The sequence below is a fragment of the Monosiga brevicollis genome, genomic scaffold (assembly GCF_000002865.3).
Source record: "Monosiga brevicollis MX1 MONBRscaffold_39 genomic scaffold, whole genome shotgun sequence".
Lineage (NCBI taxonomy): Eukaryota > Choanoflagellata > Craspedida > Salpingoecidae > Monosiga > Monosiga brevicollis.
In genome coordinates, this window is record NW_001865076.1 from 95,876 (window position 1) to 112,425 (window position 16,550).

The 16,550-nt window shown below is 57.5% G+C and overlaps 4 protein-coding genes across 4 annotated transcripts; all 4 read right to left on the reverse strand.

The window, feature by feature from the left end:
* Positions 1 to 323: 323 nt before the first annotated feature.
* On the reverse strand, positions 324 to 5,267 carry MONBRDRAFT_12423 (uncharacterized protein; the record flags this gene model as incomplete). Its single annotated transcript, XM_001750302.1, has 1 exon — positions 324 to 5,267. The coding sequence occupies one exon, from the start codon at positions 5,265 to 5,267 to the stop codon at positions 324 to 326; it is 4,944 nt and encodes a 1,647-aa protein (XP_001750354.1).
* A 921-nt stretch (positions 5,268 to 6,188) lies between these two features.
* Positions 6,189 to 8,305, reverse strand: MONBRDRAFT_39105 (uncharacterized protein). The gene is made up of 3 exons (XM_001750303.1): positions 7,136 to 8,305; positions 6,831 to 7,020; positions 6,189 to 6,490 (listed from the first exon to the last, which is right to left on the reverse strand). Exons 1-2 carry the CDS (start codon positions 8,187 to 8,189, stop codon positions 6,860 to 6,862), a joined length of 1,215 nt encoding a protein of 404 aa, XP_001750355.1. The 5' UTR covers positions 8,190 to 8,305; the 3' UTR covers positions 6,189 to 6,490; positions 6,831 to 6,859.
* Positions 8,306 to 10,615: 2,310 nt separating this feature from the next.
* Positions 10,616 to 12,825, reverse strand: MONBRDRAFT_29825 (uncharacterized protein; the record flags this gene model as incomplete). The annotated part of the gene is made up of 12 exons (XM_001750304.1): positions 10,616 to 10,711; positions 10,817 to 10,889; positions 10,965 to 11,020; positions 11,122 to 11,206; positions 11,323 to 11,434; positions 11,469 to 11,576; positions 11,681 to 12,002; positions 12,101 to 12,147; positions 12,260 to 12,381; positions 12,483 to 12,529; positions 12,595 to 12,701; positions 12,792 to 12,825. The coding sequence occupies 12 exons, from the start codon at positions 12,823 to 12,825 to the stop codon at positions 10,616 to 10,618; spliced, it is 1,209 nt and encodes a 402-aa protein (XP_001750356.1).
* A 632-nt stretch (positions 12,826 to 13,457) lies between these two features.
* On the reverse strand, positions 13,458 to 16,282 carry MONBRDRAFT_29826 (uncharacterized protein; the record flags this gene model as incomplete). Its single annotated transcript, XM_001750305.1, has 5 exons — positions 13,458 to 13,555; positions 13,632 to 13,687; positions 13,781 to 14,375; positions 14,456 to 15,336; positions 15,432 to 16,282. 5 exons carry the CDS (start codon positions 16,280 to 16,282, stop codon positions 13,458 to 13,460), a joined length of 2,481 nt encoding a protein of 826 aa, XP_001750357.1.
* Positions 16,283 to 16,550: the final 268 nt, after the last annotated feature.

The following is a 16,550-nucleotide window of genomic DNA, read 5'->3' on the forward strand; positions in this document are numbered from 1 at the left end:
CCTTGTTTGTATGGACTGCACTCTTCAATCAATGATTCAAAAGATCACTCCTACCGTCGCCTCTTTGGGAAGTATTCTTGTTGTTGACTGATGGCTGCACCCTAGAGCATGGACGAAACATCCATCGACACACAATGCACACTTATGTAATCACACAGCGTTCAACGGGCCAGCATCTGGCTTTTAAATTCCACAAGTGCACACGGCTGCAAGGGGTGTTGGTTCTTGGGCAATCGCAACCACCGGACGAAACAAGCACAGGCCGCGTGTGGCTGCATTCGCACTCCCCAACTACATTCCCATGCCTTTCCGAAAGGAGCGCCTCACAGGTTGGGCACCTGCAGTCCTGCTAGCACGGCCGGGCTCTTGGGTGGCCGGGGCGGGTGGCTACAGGCTGCTGCATCCTGGTGCGCCTGCACGGCTGACACGCTTGTCGAAACCGCTTCTGATGCGTCAGTTGTAGGTACTCTTGCCGAGGGCTGCAGGTCGTCAAAGCTCCACTCTTGAATGTCTTCCTCTGCCTTGGTCTGCTCACGAAGCGGTCTCATGGATGCTGGCTGGAGTCGAGCCTCTTGCCAAGATGCCGATCCAAGCAACGGTGGGGCACCTTCACACTCCTCTGAGTCCGTCGCCTCTCTTGCACCATCTTCCCATAACACGTTCGGGATTGGACTTGTGTCGTCAAGATCCTCTAGCAATGAGCCCCAGCCGTTGGCAGGTCGGTCGAGCCTCAAAATTTCCGGCAAAATCTCGTCCAAGGCTGCACTGATGTCATCCCACTCGTAATCATCAGGCGTTGGCTCGCAAAAGGGAAAATCAAGATCCCTCGAGTCGATAGCCGCTTCTCCAGAAGATTGACTTGTCGAATCGTTGCAGGACCAGCCGTGAGCCGTCAGGGGCCCCGAAGTCAGCAGCTCCGGCCCAAGACTGCCTTCAGAGCAAACACTCAAATTCGTATGTGGCTCCGGGCTCTGCATTGCTCCATGCAAAAGCAGGTCCTTGGAATTGTTAACCCGCTGCTGCCGCTTCATTGAGCGTTTGACCGCTTTGGCACGCTCTTGTAGCATGGTACCCGTTGCCTGTGAAGCGTGCACAAGGTCATCATCCCCGGTGGACAAGGCACCGGCCGTGTCTACTACCGCAGTGCGATAACTGCCACGGCGGCGTGCCCGGATCTGAGCACTGGACGACGTCACTGTGGGCGTGCCCTCTCCGACTGTCGCCTCGCGCTGGGCTTGCTCCAGTCGCACCTCAGACGAAGCTCCCATTGGACGCTGGCGGCGGCGCTGCATGGTGCCCTCTCGCACTTGGAAGCGGCTCAGATCCTGGGTGCGTGATCCGTCATGGCGGACCATTGACAGACGCGCCTCGGCACGACGCAGAGCGTGCAAAAAAGTTGATGTTTCCGTCGCAGGACCATAAATGCGGTGTAGGCTCCTGAGGCGCTGCTCAAATGGCTCCAGACGCTGCTTTGAGTATGGGTCAATGGCTGAAGCAATGGCGCGACGAGCATGGCGGGCCGTGGCCACCGGATCAACCTCGGGTGTCCGACGTAGTGTGGCAGCAGACATGGTGAGCTTTTGGAGGTAGGAGTCAACCTGCAATGCTCGGTTGCTATAGTGAGCAAAGGGCGACCGCAAACTTGCTTCTAACGTCGCCAGTCGTGCCTGTGCGTTGGCAGCGTCCCGAGTTGTACAGGACGGCGGCGCTCCAGCGGTGCCGGTTCGCAGAGATGCCAGGGTCGTCCGAAATAAGCGCGATACGGACGACAGCATCAGTTGGGTGCAGTGTAGGGCGGGCAAGTCGCGAACCCAGCAATTGCCGATGAGGACCGCCCACTCTTCTTCCATCGCACGAAGTGCCTCCTCATCTTCATCAACCTCTTCCACGGACCGTGCATCTGCACGCCCGCTACTACCGCGCCGGCGTAGAGAGCGCGCCAGGCGACCCAAGCGGCTGCCAGAGCCTTGTCTTTGTAGCCCACTGTTTGAACCGTGTCGCTTCATCGAGGAGCGTAGCTCACCCTCAATCGTCCCACTGGTGTCCGGCGTAGCTGCCCGTGACCCAGGTGCTTCCACGCCACCACTTGGGTCGCTTTCCATGGCCACAACCGAGGGCGCAGTAACGCCTTCAAGACTGGCCTGTGAGCTTCGACGGCGAAGAGCTGACTTGCGTTGGCCACTCCCGCTCTTTCGTCTGCGCTCCCCGCTCAAAGCTGTCAGGGTTCCACGTGTGACCAACTGCGTCATCATGCCAGCAGATGCCAGAGTATATAGGCGAAAACTTCCGCTCATCGGTTCGGGCATCAAGGCCCGCAGGTCAGCCGCCAGGCACGATGGGCGATACACATCAAGACGCCACACGGCCGAGGACGTGAGGCGCACCAGGGCTGTCTGCAGCCGTTCTGTGAGAAGCGTAAAGGCTTCCGTGGGTGAGCGCAGCCCCGCATGCAGGGCTGCGTTGAGCAAGCGCCGCAGAGCCTCGGGCGAGTCTGTGGTTCCTGGATGTGGCGTATCCGGGTCTGCCAAAAGGTAGCAGAGGATGCGTGCACAGCGAGGATGTTCGGCTATTGGCGTCTCGGATGAAGCCTGCTGGGACTTGGTATTAGGGCGGCTTTGTTCCTCGTCGGCGGCTAATCGCACGACTTGGAGCGCGCTGCGTAATGCGGTGATGTCTGCAAAGATTTGTTGTAGGTTATCCACCGCCACCACTAACAGAGTCTCTAAGATCTGCACCGCCGCCGCACTCAGAGCCAATGCCCCACTTTCGGTGCCTATGGAATCGTAGGGCAAGAGAGCGGGCCCGATTAGCAGCGCCAAGCGGCGAACATTTTGCACCAATGGCGGGGCCTGGGCCAGCTCGGTCTCAGTTTCTGTCAAAATCTCTGACGGCGTCGTGCTGCGCCAACCGGACGTGGATGCCGGGCGACTACGACTCGAGTCGGCCGTACCCGGGCGTTCTGATCCCAGAGCCACGTCCTCGCACAGGTTTTGATCCAGTGCCGTGCGGCGACCGTCCGCATCAAGCACCAGTAGAGCAAATGTGACAACGAGTACGCGCAGGGTGTTGTGCGCCGGTGCAGGTAGGCTGTGAAACCAGTTTAAGGCCATGCGCGTCAGGCTCGCTGCACTTGTTTGGTTTGTTGTGCCAGCAACCAAGCGCACAAAGTCAAGTGAGAGGAGTCCGCCAGGAAGAAGTTCAAGGAAGGTGTGCAACAGTCGGAATACTAGGCTAGGGTTCGGGCAGGCTTCAATGGCCTGAGTGGCGCCCGTCTCACAACGTTGCCGCAAGCGGTCCAATTGAGCGAGGTCGACCTGCTCATTAAAAATACGCAGCAGCGGATGTAACGAGTCAGTAGCAACACCAACAGTGGGGGCCACTGTAAACTCGGGGCTACCATTGAGGGGGCAGGGCATGGCCAGAGTCAGAAGACGCTGCGTGCATGCCTGAACCAAGGCCGGTACGTCCGTCCCAAAGTGGCGGTGAAGCAGCTTGAGAGAGGAGGCAAAGACACCATGATCCGCACGCATGCTGCACTCGGCCTCAGCTAACACGGCATCCTCTGCAGCAAAGACCTCCTGGGGCGTACGCGCCTCAAACCCACCATCTGCACGGGCCTGAGATCCAGCGGCGCGAGACGAAGCGTCAAAAAGAGACTCCCAGAGCGCAACCGTGGCCTGTGGGGGCGCGTCAGAGTCCGCCATCGGATCGGTTTCCCCTGCATGTAGAACAGGGTCAACGTTGGCATGCGAGGCTGCGGCTTGGCCAGTTAACCCTGAAGTCGCACCAATCTTCAAGCCGTCAAGCTCGAGTGGTGCAGCGGCAGCCTCAAACATGATAAAGTCGAGGAGCATTTCCCGAAAGAGGCCCACCAGGCGATAGGCCGTGTCGTCCAGGTCCATCCCATCTGGGCTTGGGCTGCTGGGCCGATCAAGACGGCTACGTCGCTGACTACTGTGCTGTGGCCTGGGTTGGCTGGAACTGCCTTGGGCGTGCTGGTCTTGCAGAGGATCGCATGATGATCCAGCATGCGGCTGCTGCTGTGTGGGTAGCAGCTCGGCCGTGGGTGTATCGCCAACGTCACCCGCACCTCGAGACACATGTGTACGAGCATGGGCGTGCATTTGCAGAGCATGGTTTAAATGGACTTTGAAGAGGGCGAGCCAGGCTCGGCCATCGGGGGGCGCATCGAACGGGCCTGGTCGCGTCAAAAGGATGTACAGTCCTTGCACCAAAACTTCGTGAACGCCGAGGATGGCGGCAAGAAAGGCATGGCCGTAGTTGATGCGGGGGCTCGCACGCAGGGCTGCAATGTGAGCCTGCAGATACATGTCCAGAGCCTGTAAAGCGGCGATGGATTGCAGTTGAAGGTCGGCCAGGGCATGGCCACGCTTCGCGTCATGTTTACTCATTTTGTGGGAAGGCGGGTACAACGCGAGGTGACAGAGACCAGCTCCACGGCCGTAATAAGACTCGACAACAATTTTGATGCAGCGGGCAGCCACCCCTTGTTCCGTGTCCCCGAGCAATACACTCACGGGTTGAGGCGTCGCCTGGCCGCTGGCCAGAGCCTTGCGCTCGGATACGGAGCTGCCTCGCACATCGGGAAGGGTCATGGTGCCGACCAGAGTCCAGGGCAGACTGTCAAAGTCGCCTTGGTCCAAGGGCCCGGACTTTTCCGGGAGGTCAGCCAAGGTGGTATAAACGGCAAGGGCCCTGAGGCCGCGAGCAGTCATGCTATCGTTGTTGCCCGTGTTGATGAGTTCCAATCGTTCAAGGCGGATAGGGCGGGAGAGCTGGAGTAAGAGGGCTGGGCCGGCTGTATCCGGGGCCATGAGCCAGTTGGTTTGGCTGTTGTCCCCCAAGGGCTTTTGGCCAAGGTTGATCTTGAGATTGTCAACAGCGTGCTGGTCATCGCTCACATTGGGATGATCATGGGACCAGCGTATGAGGTATGGCACGGCGCTGCGTCGGGACAGGTCGGTCTCGACGGCGCGGGTGCCGCGGGCTGAGACGTTGAAGGACGCACGGGCGCTGCGACGCAAGCTGCGCTGGGCGTGCGATGAGAATAAGCGTGCGTCTGAGGTGGCAGCTGATGTTGTGCTGCGGGTTTTCAAAACCAATGTCTGATGGGCCACTGGGACGACTGTTGAACCCTGCCGAGAGGCGGTGCGGGCCAAGAAGCTGCTTCGCTGCGGGGTCAGGCGGGTAAAAGACCGGCTCGTGGCATCCAGCTCGACCTGATCAGGTCGACGCCAGGTCGTCATTGCAGCGGGAAGAGGCCGGTAGCGGGCGTGCCGGACTTGATCAATCGGCTTTCTGGGGTCTTAACGTGCCAGCTAGCTCTGTCAAAGCGCGGATCTGCCGCTGCTGCGTCGAGGGTGCCTCGCCATCTGCAGCAGGAGAAACGGGTTGCAAAGCGATCTGCTCGCCAAGCGTGGCAACTGGATCCTTGGGGTGTCAACACTAGGCGGTAGAGGGGCGGTAAGGGGGGTGCATGCGGAACAAGGGGCGCTGTTGACTTTGTCCACAGCCTAGAACGTAGGGTTCAAGAGTGTCCGGCCTCAAGTTGACGGCAGTGGCGACACATCCTTGGTCCTACATCAATCACAACACACGTGAGGCACCTGCAGCTGAAATCGACAAATCAGGTGTACATGGCAGGGCTGAACCAGCCGCAAGGCCTGCCATCTCGGACCAAACCCAGATCCACGCCGACCAAGAAACCTACCGAAATGGGATGGGGGGGGACACTCTCGATCCGGGACCAAAAGGAGACGAAGAAAGTGGGGGGGGGGGGGCAAGAAGGAGAAAGAGATGGTGGTGGTGGTGGTGATGGTGGTGGTGATGGTAATCAAAGATCAGGGAGGCGGAGGTGGATGAGGAAGTGGAGAAGGAGGAGGAGAAGGGCCAGGAGGAGGAGGAGGAGGAGCGCAAGCATGTACGCAAAGAAGTGATGGTTACCGTGCCTACATACGCCAGATGAAGAAAGGTACGCCAGATCATTATGATAAGGTACGCCAGATCATTATTATAAGGTACGCCAGATTAATATATGGTACGCCAGATGACTTTTAGTCTCGGATGATACGCCAGATTATGGAGAAGCCAGGCGAGATGCGAGAGAAGCTACGCGAGATTGAGCCATGTGAACTGCGACTGATGAAGGGGCGCGGCAGGAAGAGTGGGCAGGTTGAAGGTAGTCAATTGGTCGAGGAGGCAGGCAAAGGAATGGGAAAGTGACGAAGGTAGAGGAATTGGCGGGGGGAAGGTCTATCGTAAGTGAACGTAGCTTAGGGCACATCTCAAACTCTTTGAGGAGACGGCGGGCAAACAAGAAACGTGGGTCGGAACATCAAACACGGGGCCCAGCCCAGCACGGATAATCACAGAAGAACACGGGGGCGAGGGCAGTTTTTTTAAAAAAAAAAAAAAACGCAAATCGCATGGCGGCAAAGGCCCGGAGGAAAGGGTGGGGAGGACATGATGGCTGTGGTGTGGGATAAAACAAAAAAAAAAAAGAAAAAAAAAAAGAGTGTTAAGGTGCGGTGAAAAAAAAGGGGTACACGCCACGCCAAGCAGGACGGCATCAAGGGATGTTAAAACACGTTGAAGGGCAAAGGGGTACTGGGGCAGTCACAGACATTGAAACATGCAAGCGCACACAGACGCGCGCGCACACACACACGCACACACGCACACAGGTACATCTACGCACATGGGCACGCCTGCAAAAACAAGAGAAAAAAAATCACAGGCTTGTTGATAATAGCCAAGCAGAGGATGATGAGCAAGAAGGGGGCTATGCTCTGCGCGCGCCGCAAACTGACCGACGGGGAACAGGGTCGGTATACTTGCGTCAATTGCTGCGGTGTGGCCAATTCATTTTGCCTTCACAGCACATTTGCACGCTTCGTTCGAGGCGACAATGAGCGCAGTTGGAGCATTCGCAGTCGGCATTCGGTCCGCCCTCGCAGGAACAGCGGGTATCTGCTTTTTTAAACTTGGTGGCACGCACCCCTATGTATATGTAGCAGAGTGCGGGGAGGGTAGGGGTGAGAGATGCAACTTTTATACAGATAAACAAGTTTATGACCGCCCGTGATGAAAGGCCATCTTCAGGCCGGAGACTGACATTGGATAAACTCATCGACGCAGGCCGAAGGGTGTTGGCCAAATTTTTCAAGATATTGTTTGCATAAAAATTTGAGTCGTTGTCGGGCGCCATCCTTGGACTGCAGGCCAGCCGCACGCTTGCCTCGCTTGGAAGCGGGGGCAGCAGCGTCGGAGGCAGGTCGAGCGTCGGCGGCACTACGACGTCGCCCACGTGGTGCGGTGGCACCCGAATCGCTCGCGTCGCCGCTGGGCTCGGGCGCCGCAGGCAGAGAGCTGCCGGTTGGCACAGAGTTGGAGCGCGCCAGAGCAGTTTTGACGCGCGCTACCGCCGAGGTAGCCATGACCGTGGAGGGCACGCTGCTGGAACTAGGGCTAGAAGCCCCTTTACGAGCAGAGGGACGGGGTTTGGTCTCTGGACTTGTGTCCTCTGAGCGCGACACACCGGTAACCGTGCTCAAGTGGGTGTTTGAGCGGTCGGGAAGACCGACAGCCCATTGATGAAGTGAAGCAGGCATCAAGGGGTCGCTAAGGTTGTTTGTAACGACGGTGGCATCGGCAAGCTCCGAGGCACGTCGGACAGCATCCGGGGAGCTTGACGAGCCGTTGGTGCGAGCGTGGGCGCCGGACGAAGCGGATATACCAGTAGCGGAGCTGTCACCAGTGGCATGGAGACTTGCACCATAGGGGGTCGCGGCCTCGGCGGAGGGGGGCGTGCGGGGCTGGCGTGATGCGTGTGCGTGGGATGAAGCGGTGGGCGCACGGCGCACCTGGTTGAGGGCCTCAATAGCAGAGAGAGCATCTCCGTGGCGCCGCAACTTGTGACGGGCACGGTGCTCTTGCCGAGGCACCGAAGGGCTGGCATTTGAGCCGACACGATCAGCTGTCTGAGGCGAGGCGGGTGTGGAAGGAGTAGCGGGACTGGTAGTCGTTGTGGTGGTGGTGGTGTCTCTGTCCCGGCGGTCGGAGGCCATGGTGGCCAGCAGGTGAAGTTCCGAGCTGATGTGTGCATCGAGCAATGAGCGAGCTTGAGAACGGGGCTGCTCATGATGGTAGATACCTCCATGGTCCGTCATGGCGACCGGGTGCCGGTGGCCTGACGAGCCGCGAGGTTCAAGATGGTGGTCTTTGCTGGAATCCACGGCAGAAAGTGCTACCGGCAGACCTCGGGGCACGATGACCCCTTGCAAGCCTGGGACAGATGAATGGTTTGAGGCGGGGAGCGGACGGGAGCCAACACCAAGCACAGGGCCACCGCACACTCTGGCTCAAGGCAACAGCGGGGCGGGGTGGTGGCGGTGGCGGTGGCGGTCGCAAGGCGAGAGAATAAATCCCTCTCGCTCCTTCCGTCAGCAAAACGGACAGGGCAGAGCAGGTTGACGTGACAGAATGCTGCTTGGCGGCGCAAGGGTGGTGGAAGCACCAGTCCCAAGCGGCAGGGGCAAGTCCACGACGAATGACGACCAAAGGGCAAGGGCAGGAGGAGGAGGAGGGCTCGGACTAAACCCACGGGGGACGAGAATGGCCGAGTACCCGAAGTTTGGAAGCGGGGTGTGAAGGCTAGCGTGTGTGATGACGCAGTGGATGTGGAATAAGAGGGCCGAGAGGGATGAGCGAGATGAGCAGGCCGAGCGTGATGGGAGGAAAGAGATGGTGAGTGAGAACTGGGCTTGCGGCTGCTCACCGTGAGCCTTTAGGAGCCCTTGGAGGCGTTTCTGCCCCCTATTGAAGCTCTCTCGTGCCGCTCTGGAGGGCTTTGACAGCTTTCCCCCGTGATCAGCGGGATGTCGTGTATATGTGATGAGGGCCAGAGCCGAAGACCAGACAGGCTGGCCCAGCGAGCGATGATGGTCTGTTGTCGGGGTTGTTGCGTCGGGAGCCAGCTGGGTTGTGGTGACGGAGGGCGCAGCCGTTTTGCAGCCCGCGTGTGTGTGTGTGTGTGTGTGTGTGTGTGCGTGTGTGTGATTTCGTCGAGTACACCTGCGACTTCTCAAGCTCCAACACCAAGGAGCACCACCAACAAAGGGCAGCAGACTACACGCCCCGCTTCGCCCCAGGCAGCACGCCAAGAGAAGGTATAGGCCCAGGGAGGCACCCTGCAACCTGCACCCTGCACCCTGCACCCGAGAGATGCTCCCGGCTGCCCTCATGCGTAAAACACCCGGGCAGAGAGAGAGAGGGATGGGGAGAAGGAGCAAGAGAGGGATGGAGATGGAGCGAGAGGGGCAGAGATAGCGGGAGGAAAGGGAAGAGATACAGAGATAGAGGGAGACAGAGGAAGACCAAAGAGCGAATGTGATACACGATTCCAGAGAGACAGCGAGTGAAACACACGTTTCCAGAGACACGCACTTGCTCTTGTTAAAGAGGTAGAGATGGAGACAAAGACAAGCTCAAAGTCAGAGAGAAACCTAAAGCCAAAAACCCAAAAAGACAAAAGACAGAAGGCCTCCAAAACGTTTAAAACCTTCCGATGCTTTTAAGTGTGGTGATGTCCAAGCGCACGTAACGTTAAACCAGAGGCCCATGTGTGGTTCACAAGGTGTCATGTGCAAAAAGAGCGTGAGCGCCTGCAGGTGTGGAGGATGTAATGGGAACACCGTTTAAACACAGCGCGCAGGTGTGGCCACGCCCATGACAGGGTGACAGCTCAGGATGCGCGTGAGCTTGCCGTGCTCGTTATGGCACTCAAGGCCGCGGACGGAGGCATGCGTCTTTTGCGGATTATTCAGGCCTTGTAAGCTCGTTTTTGTGACTGCCATCTCTGCTTGACATGGTCCCCAATGGAGATGATGAAGCCGACTTGACAGAGCCAACACTGCTGGCCCCTACCCGACAACAGCCGACGACGCTGTCCTTCCAACTGTAAACCCAAAACGACGGCCTGCACCATTGACCTTTGTGTTCACAGCAGACACATTGATACCCAAAGCCAATGCCTTTGATCCTCTCCCACCAACAGTCCCACGACGAACGCCGCCATCCCCTCATCGACTCACGGCGAGCACGCGCACAAAAAGCCCCGGGCGCTGCCGTTTGCACATGGACCCCATCCACAATTTTGTTGATGTTTTACAGTTGAAAAGGTCTGACATTTCCCTCGTGCCTTGATTCAACTTTGCGTAAATTTGTATTAACAAGAGGCGATAAGAGTGCTTGAAATGGTTTAGAATGTCCACTTTGGAAAGTTCAGCAGCGCCTGGAGGGCTCCAGCCTCGAGGGCAGACCTTGACAGGGGAGTACTCATCAGGCCGGTACAACAACAACGGGCAGAAGGGTACAACAACAACGGGCAGGCAGGCACGAGAACAATCTCAACAGGAAGAACAACCAGAGCAGCAGCAAGAGCAACATGATGACGAGGCTTGCTTCCTCACATCTCCATCAGCACGGGTCATGGCCTGCCATGCATAATTCCAGAGCATCTGGTTGACACGGTTCGACACGCCAACTTATCGCGCCTTGTCAAGGCAGCCACGCGAGCTCAGAATAAGAGAGGAAGCTAAGCTGGGCAGATGAACGGCATGTCCTTGTAGCGATCGTCGCATTCCAGGCATGGGTTTTGCTTGAACCCGCCTTGCAAGAGATGCTTGCGCACCTTGAAAGTCAGTCCGATACCAAACCCCACGCGCAAGCCAGCCACCATCAGTCAACGCCGTCGGGCATCAGGCATGGCCACGACTCACAAGTGGGAAACACCTACCTCTGACACCACATCATAGTATGACGCGTTGGGACGGTGACGCAGCACCGTCGCAATGGCATTGGTCAGCGCCCTAGCCACCGTATAAGGAGCGCCGTCACATGTCAATTGCCGTGGACACTCCCTCGAAGCACAACGGCAAGCGTACCCAAAGGCGCGGCTGCGGTCTCCCGACGGGCACGCATCAGCCGACGTTTCGTGGGCCTAGCGCGTCGTACGTCCAGACGACATACACAGTCACAACACAAACATACGAGCATCAGACCTCTCGGCCGAGACTTTTTACCAGTTCAAGCGCCTCTCACCTGACAGCCCGTGATCAAGATGCCCTTGTCCGAGCTGAGCTGCTGCTCCGGTGGAGGCTTTTGACCCTGCGTGGGGGCTGTAAAACTAGTGTTGTTGCCGATTCATACCCGTGGTTCTGACATGAGCCCTATGCCATTTCTGGACCTTCTACGCCTGGGGCCACAATGCCATACAAATCAAACCAAAAAGTTTTCACCTACTTGGACGAGAGACCGGGAATGCCCAGCGAGTTGCCGCCACTGCTGCCTCCATATTTGGCTGTTCGGCAAACATCATGATACTCAGTTACAGCTCTCTCCATACCCACACCACCTGTGCGCCCGCCCAGAGTCAGCAGCCAACACACCTGCTCGGAGACACCGAATGAGATGAAGCAAGCCTTGACCACACATGCTGTTCTGATCCGTGTGCTGCTGCACCGCGCGCAAAAAGTTGAGCGCCGTCGTCGAGGCATCTATAACCGGCAGCCATCCCCAGATACAATTGCACAAGCGTCAGCAGGTGCAGGTTCAGCTCCAGCCCACCACACTGGCCACGGCCAACCCACCGGCAACCTACCAGCACCAAAAATATTAGCCAAATGATAGCGAATATTGCCGGGACGAACGGTGTGGCCCGTCTGCTGGGACAGCATGTTTGCCAGCATGTCCAACGGAATTTCTCGTGGTGTCGCTTCAAGACCACGGCCCATGGCGGCGCCCATGACATCCATGAGTCCCGGTATCTGGCTGGAACCGCCCTTGTTGCCCTGAATCTGCACAGCGGTGTGATCCAGCATGGAACCGCTGTGGCAACAGTCGGTCACGACGGTCAAGTTGGCGCCGCTTGGCAGCTGCTCCACAATCTCCCGTAGATCGTCATCAATGATGATGTTCAGATCCTACACACGGTTTAAGAGCCGAATAAGGAAGGGGAAGGGGAAGGAGGCGCGGGGAGAGAGCGCGTTGGTAGAATGGAGCCAGTTCGTGGTTCTCTCACTGTTGGACAGATGGCCTCGTCTTTGCCATCAGCCTCATTCGTGTCTCCTACCAAATGGTACAAAGACACCACACGCCTTCAATGAGGTGCTGATCGGCCGAAGGCATCGAGGCGGTGCTCTCTTTTCCCTCTTGCTTTCACCGTCACCCTCGCCCTGACCTTCGGCTGGGATTTGGGTACCATGCCCAGAGAAGTGGAACACCAGGTAGTCGCCTGCTTTGCTGCTGCGTACGAGCTCGTTTAAGCCAGCTTTGATGTTGCGTCCCGTGGGTGACGCGTCACTGCGCAAAGATGGGGGCATATGAGCAAGAGAAAGTTGGCTTCCTTCATAACCCGACTCGGTCGGCGCCCGAACGGGGTTGGGCGGGTCGATGCGACGCACCGGCTATCCGTGTCAATCATGACCGTAATGTCGCTCTTGGAAAAGCCCTAAACATTTCAGTCATTGTTGTCAGGGCAGTGCGTAGCCTTGCTCGCATCGCAAACCAGCTGACCAAGGCCCCAGGGGACAAAGCGACCTTGACCTTAAGATCTGTCAAGATGGTGTGCATGGACCAAACATCGTTGACGCAACCATTCAACTGTGCCTGCGTACCCGGGTCTACATCGATCAACCAAGGCCCCTTGATCATGAGACACGCAGCCAAGCAACGCAAGTCAGTTCTTCACAAGCCCATCGCCTGAAACTCACAGTTGCACCCGACCAAGAGCGCCTTCTTCGCCATGGTGGTGATGCTGTCAATAATAAAAAAATGAACAATCCCCTCTTTTGACTGGTCTCTTGATGCGCGAGTCCTATTTGATGATGTTACTCAGTGCACGAGCTCATCAAGCTCACAACACCCGGTCCATCCCCTGACTCGTAGGTGTGCCCCGTGACCCATCCTCCCCATCCATCCTCCCCATCCACCCATCCATTCAGCCATCACACAATCAGAGATACACTTGTAAGCGACAAAATGCTTGCATGAATGCAATCACACAAGTCGTCTTCTTTTTTTCTTTTTTTTTTGTTCTGTTCAAACACAACTGGCTTGATCGTCATGGTTGGGAGACCCTATTCTCAATGACATTGTGTTCCAAATTGGCCGCCGCCTTGGTTCCGATTGACCCGTGCTGAGGCTGCAAAGGCCGAGTGAGTGTGTGCGTGGTGAGGCTCTTATGTTGTTGAAAGGATTTCGATTTCATGACTTTCCAGCATTCCGGATCCTTCTAGATATTATGATGATGATGGTCTCAGGGCCCTCCGACCCGCCTGGTCTAAATGTTGAGCAGGGGACAACCCTTGCACCCGGCTACATGCGCAAACATTTTCTTTTCTTTACCTTCAAAGCGACAACTACGTAAACATCACGTTTCACTCGCACGGCTCGGACAATCGGCCGTCCAGCACGACCGTCCAGGCTGGGGGAATCTCCACGTCCAGTTGCGTGTGCAAGGCCAGAGTACACACGTCTAACCCAGCAAATACCAAACAATGAGCGCCCGCTAAAAGTACATTTTGTACCACTTGGCGAGGGCAGTGACATACCATCAGCTGAGCAGACGGAAGAAAAGTGGGTCAGGCATCGTGCGTCATTGCTGTACCTAAAAGTCAACGCCGCGGTATGAGAAACTCGGGCGCCGTATACCCATCGATCCGCAAAAAAAAAAGCGCATCACGTGGATCCCCAAACACACCGGCAAGAAAGAGTCACGGTGGCCGTGCTGTCGGGGCTACCGCAAGATGCCTTTGCAGCAAATGCTGTGGCCAGCCGCAGTAGAAGACGAGTGACCGACAGGGAAGGATTGCGCAGCGACAGGGTCACGCCGACCCCCACATGCGCGGCAAAGCCATAAGCCTGTTCGCGCACGGCATCGCCGCCAACCCACCGCGCTTGCTGCAGAACTGGGGCTTGCTGACGGGCCCACTTGCTGGCAGCCGCCACAATGTCCCAGGCAGCAGCGCTCATGGTGTCTGGGCTCACGTAGAGCTCTTGCAACTGAACACCAGTGGCAAAGTAGGACCAGACTTCATCGCGAAAGGAGGGTAGATCCTCGGTCGAGTTGAGCCCGACAGCGCGACTCTGGCCCATGTTCCCGGTAATAATGCCGTGCAACATCAAAGCAGAAACTGGAAACAAGCCAGCTCGTTGCACCACCAGCTTGTAGACCACGGCATCACGAAAGTTGATCCACTGCTGGCGCCGCGTGCCCTCACCATGCAGTCCGATGTCGCCATGCCCACGCCAGATTGAGTCACCAAAGAGCAGCCAAAATGGGCTGGGCCACATGCCTGACCAGGTGCAAAACGGGCATGGCGTGTCAGCGTCCACAAACACGCCGTTCGCGCCTCCGGCGCAAGCACAAACTTACCGGTCGTCAGGTTTATCCAGAAGGCCCTGCGCGCCTCCCGGCGCAGCGTCTGCAAGAGACGCAATAAACCCTCTAGCTCGGTCAAGTACTCATGTTGGGCTCCCTCGCCAAAAGATATGCCGTCAAACTTAAACATGGCAACGTGGTACTTGGTAACAAAGTCCAGGGTAATGGCTTTGAAGCGCTCAAAATACCGTGGTCCAGACAAACTAAAGCCCTGGCGGTTGAGCTCATAGCCCTGCCGCCGCCCATAGGCCACGCGAGCATCCTTGGCTGAACCATAGCCACCCCAGGGCGACACCCAAACTGCTACATCTGCACCGTAGGTTTGGGCTCGCTCGGCCACGGGAGTCAAGCCGCGCGGAAAGCCGCTGTGAAAGGACCATAGTGATTTGTGGTCATCCCAACCGTCATCCCAGAGGAATGCGTCCAATTGCACCCCACGCTTGACCACCAGCTCCTGGCTGAGACGCTCCACGCGGTCAATGCACGAACGCTCTGTCATGTTTCGGTCGGCAAAGGCGACATCGCGTTCCTGCCAGCTGTAAAAGTCAAACCAACTATTATAGTGCAGGAATGGCCGCGCCGGCGACGCGCGCACTTGGGATAGATAGGCCCAAAATGCTCGCTGGAGATCAGCGCCATGCCGGTACATGCCAATCACGGTTGTGTAGGTAAAGCTGGTGGCCCCTGCAGCTAGCGGTGGCAGGCTCATGAGTCCACACACTGCCAGTCGTTCGTCACTGGCCAAAACGCCATTGGAAGACATGGGATGCTCGAGTCCTGCAAAAAAGCGGGCTTCTCGGCTGTAAATTGGACTACCCGGCACCGTGCCTGACATGATCACAGGCACGTCTCGCAGCTGCCAGGTGACCAGGTATCTGCAGCAATCGCGACATCAGTGGGGTATACAACACGGGCACAGCAAGGGCGAGGTGGCAGCCAAGTGTGGCCAACTTGCGCACATGTACCGCACCTGGGAGGAAGAGTGGCGACTGGAAGATGCGAGGTCAGCGCAAAGGAAGTTCGAACAAAGTGGTGAGGAGCCTCCGGAGCTACGGAGAGTTGCCATGAAATAGAAAAGGCCTCGGCGACGTCAGCCCAAGCACAGCTGAGGCGCGCTCGCACTTGACGAGCCTGATAAATGGGCCCATCTGAGTTTTTATCGCCCGCAGGGGCCATCGGTGGAGCCACCCCCGTGGTAGGCTGGTAGGTCAACTCGACGAGTCGGCATGCTGCAGAGGAGATGACATGGGAGCCAAGGCCCAGCTGGAAGAGCTCCGGCTGCGGTTGAAACGCGGTGGGCTTTTCGGCGTAAATGTTTTGAATGCGCCCAAAGGCCAATGTTCGAGCATCCCCCCGGGCTGAGGGTTGGGGGTGCATGCGTTGCAGCACATCTTGGACAGACTTTTGCAAGGGCACGATGTGAAGTCGCAGGTTCAAGGCAGGCGTAGCCACTTCGAGCGTGCCCCCGGCTCGGATGTCTAGTTTTTCTTCGGCAGCCGCGGCCAGTGGTACAGATGGATCCTCACCACGGCCTGGGCTTGCGCCCGCCGCGGGCAATTTGCGTGCCACGGGGACGGGGCGCGCATCCGCTTGCGCAAAGTCAACCACGGTCTGTCCTGCGCGAGAGCGGCGAGCAGCCGCTCCAGTGCGGTGGTGCGAGGTATCGAATTGATGACGCTCAGCCAACACATCATAGGCACGATTAGAGGATAGCGAATGGCGTTGCCAGGCCCCAGCCACGAGATACACGGCAGTCACCAGAGCCACGAGCAGCGCCGCGCGACTCAATATTCCCCGCGCCCAGCGACTGGAGAGCAACATCCTGGTGGATGCCGCTTGCCCAAGCCTCCGAAAGTGGCAGTTCACACAAAACTCCTTGGGCAGCAACGCCGATCAAGCCAGTCTGCTACTGCAACCCCACAATCCTCTCCGTGATGATGCCTTGCTCTACGCCAGTGCACCATCGACCGAGCGATCGGAGCTCGCCGAACAGCTCTCGAGCCAGTTCAAAGCCAGTGAGAATCTAATTAACCGCTATATTCTTGTCGATAACTGGTCGGAGGTATCTTTGTTATCTTTAACGTTGCGA

Coding starts and splice junctions, on each gene's coding strand:
- MONBRDRAFT_39105 (XM_001750303.1), bottom strand. CDS start 8,189: ATGACGGACCATGGAGGTATCTACCATCATGAGCAGCCCCGTTCTCAA. Junction 7,021..7,135: donor CGTCGATGAGTTTATCCAAT/GTCAGTCTCCGG, acceptor ACATATACATAG/GGGTGCGTGCCACCAAGTTT.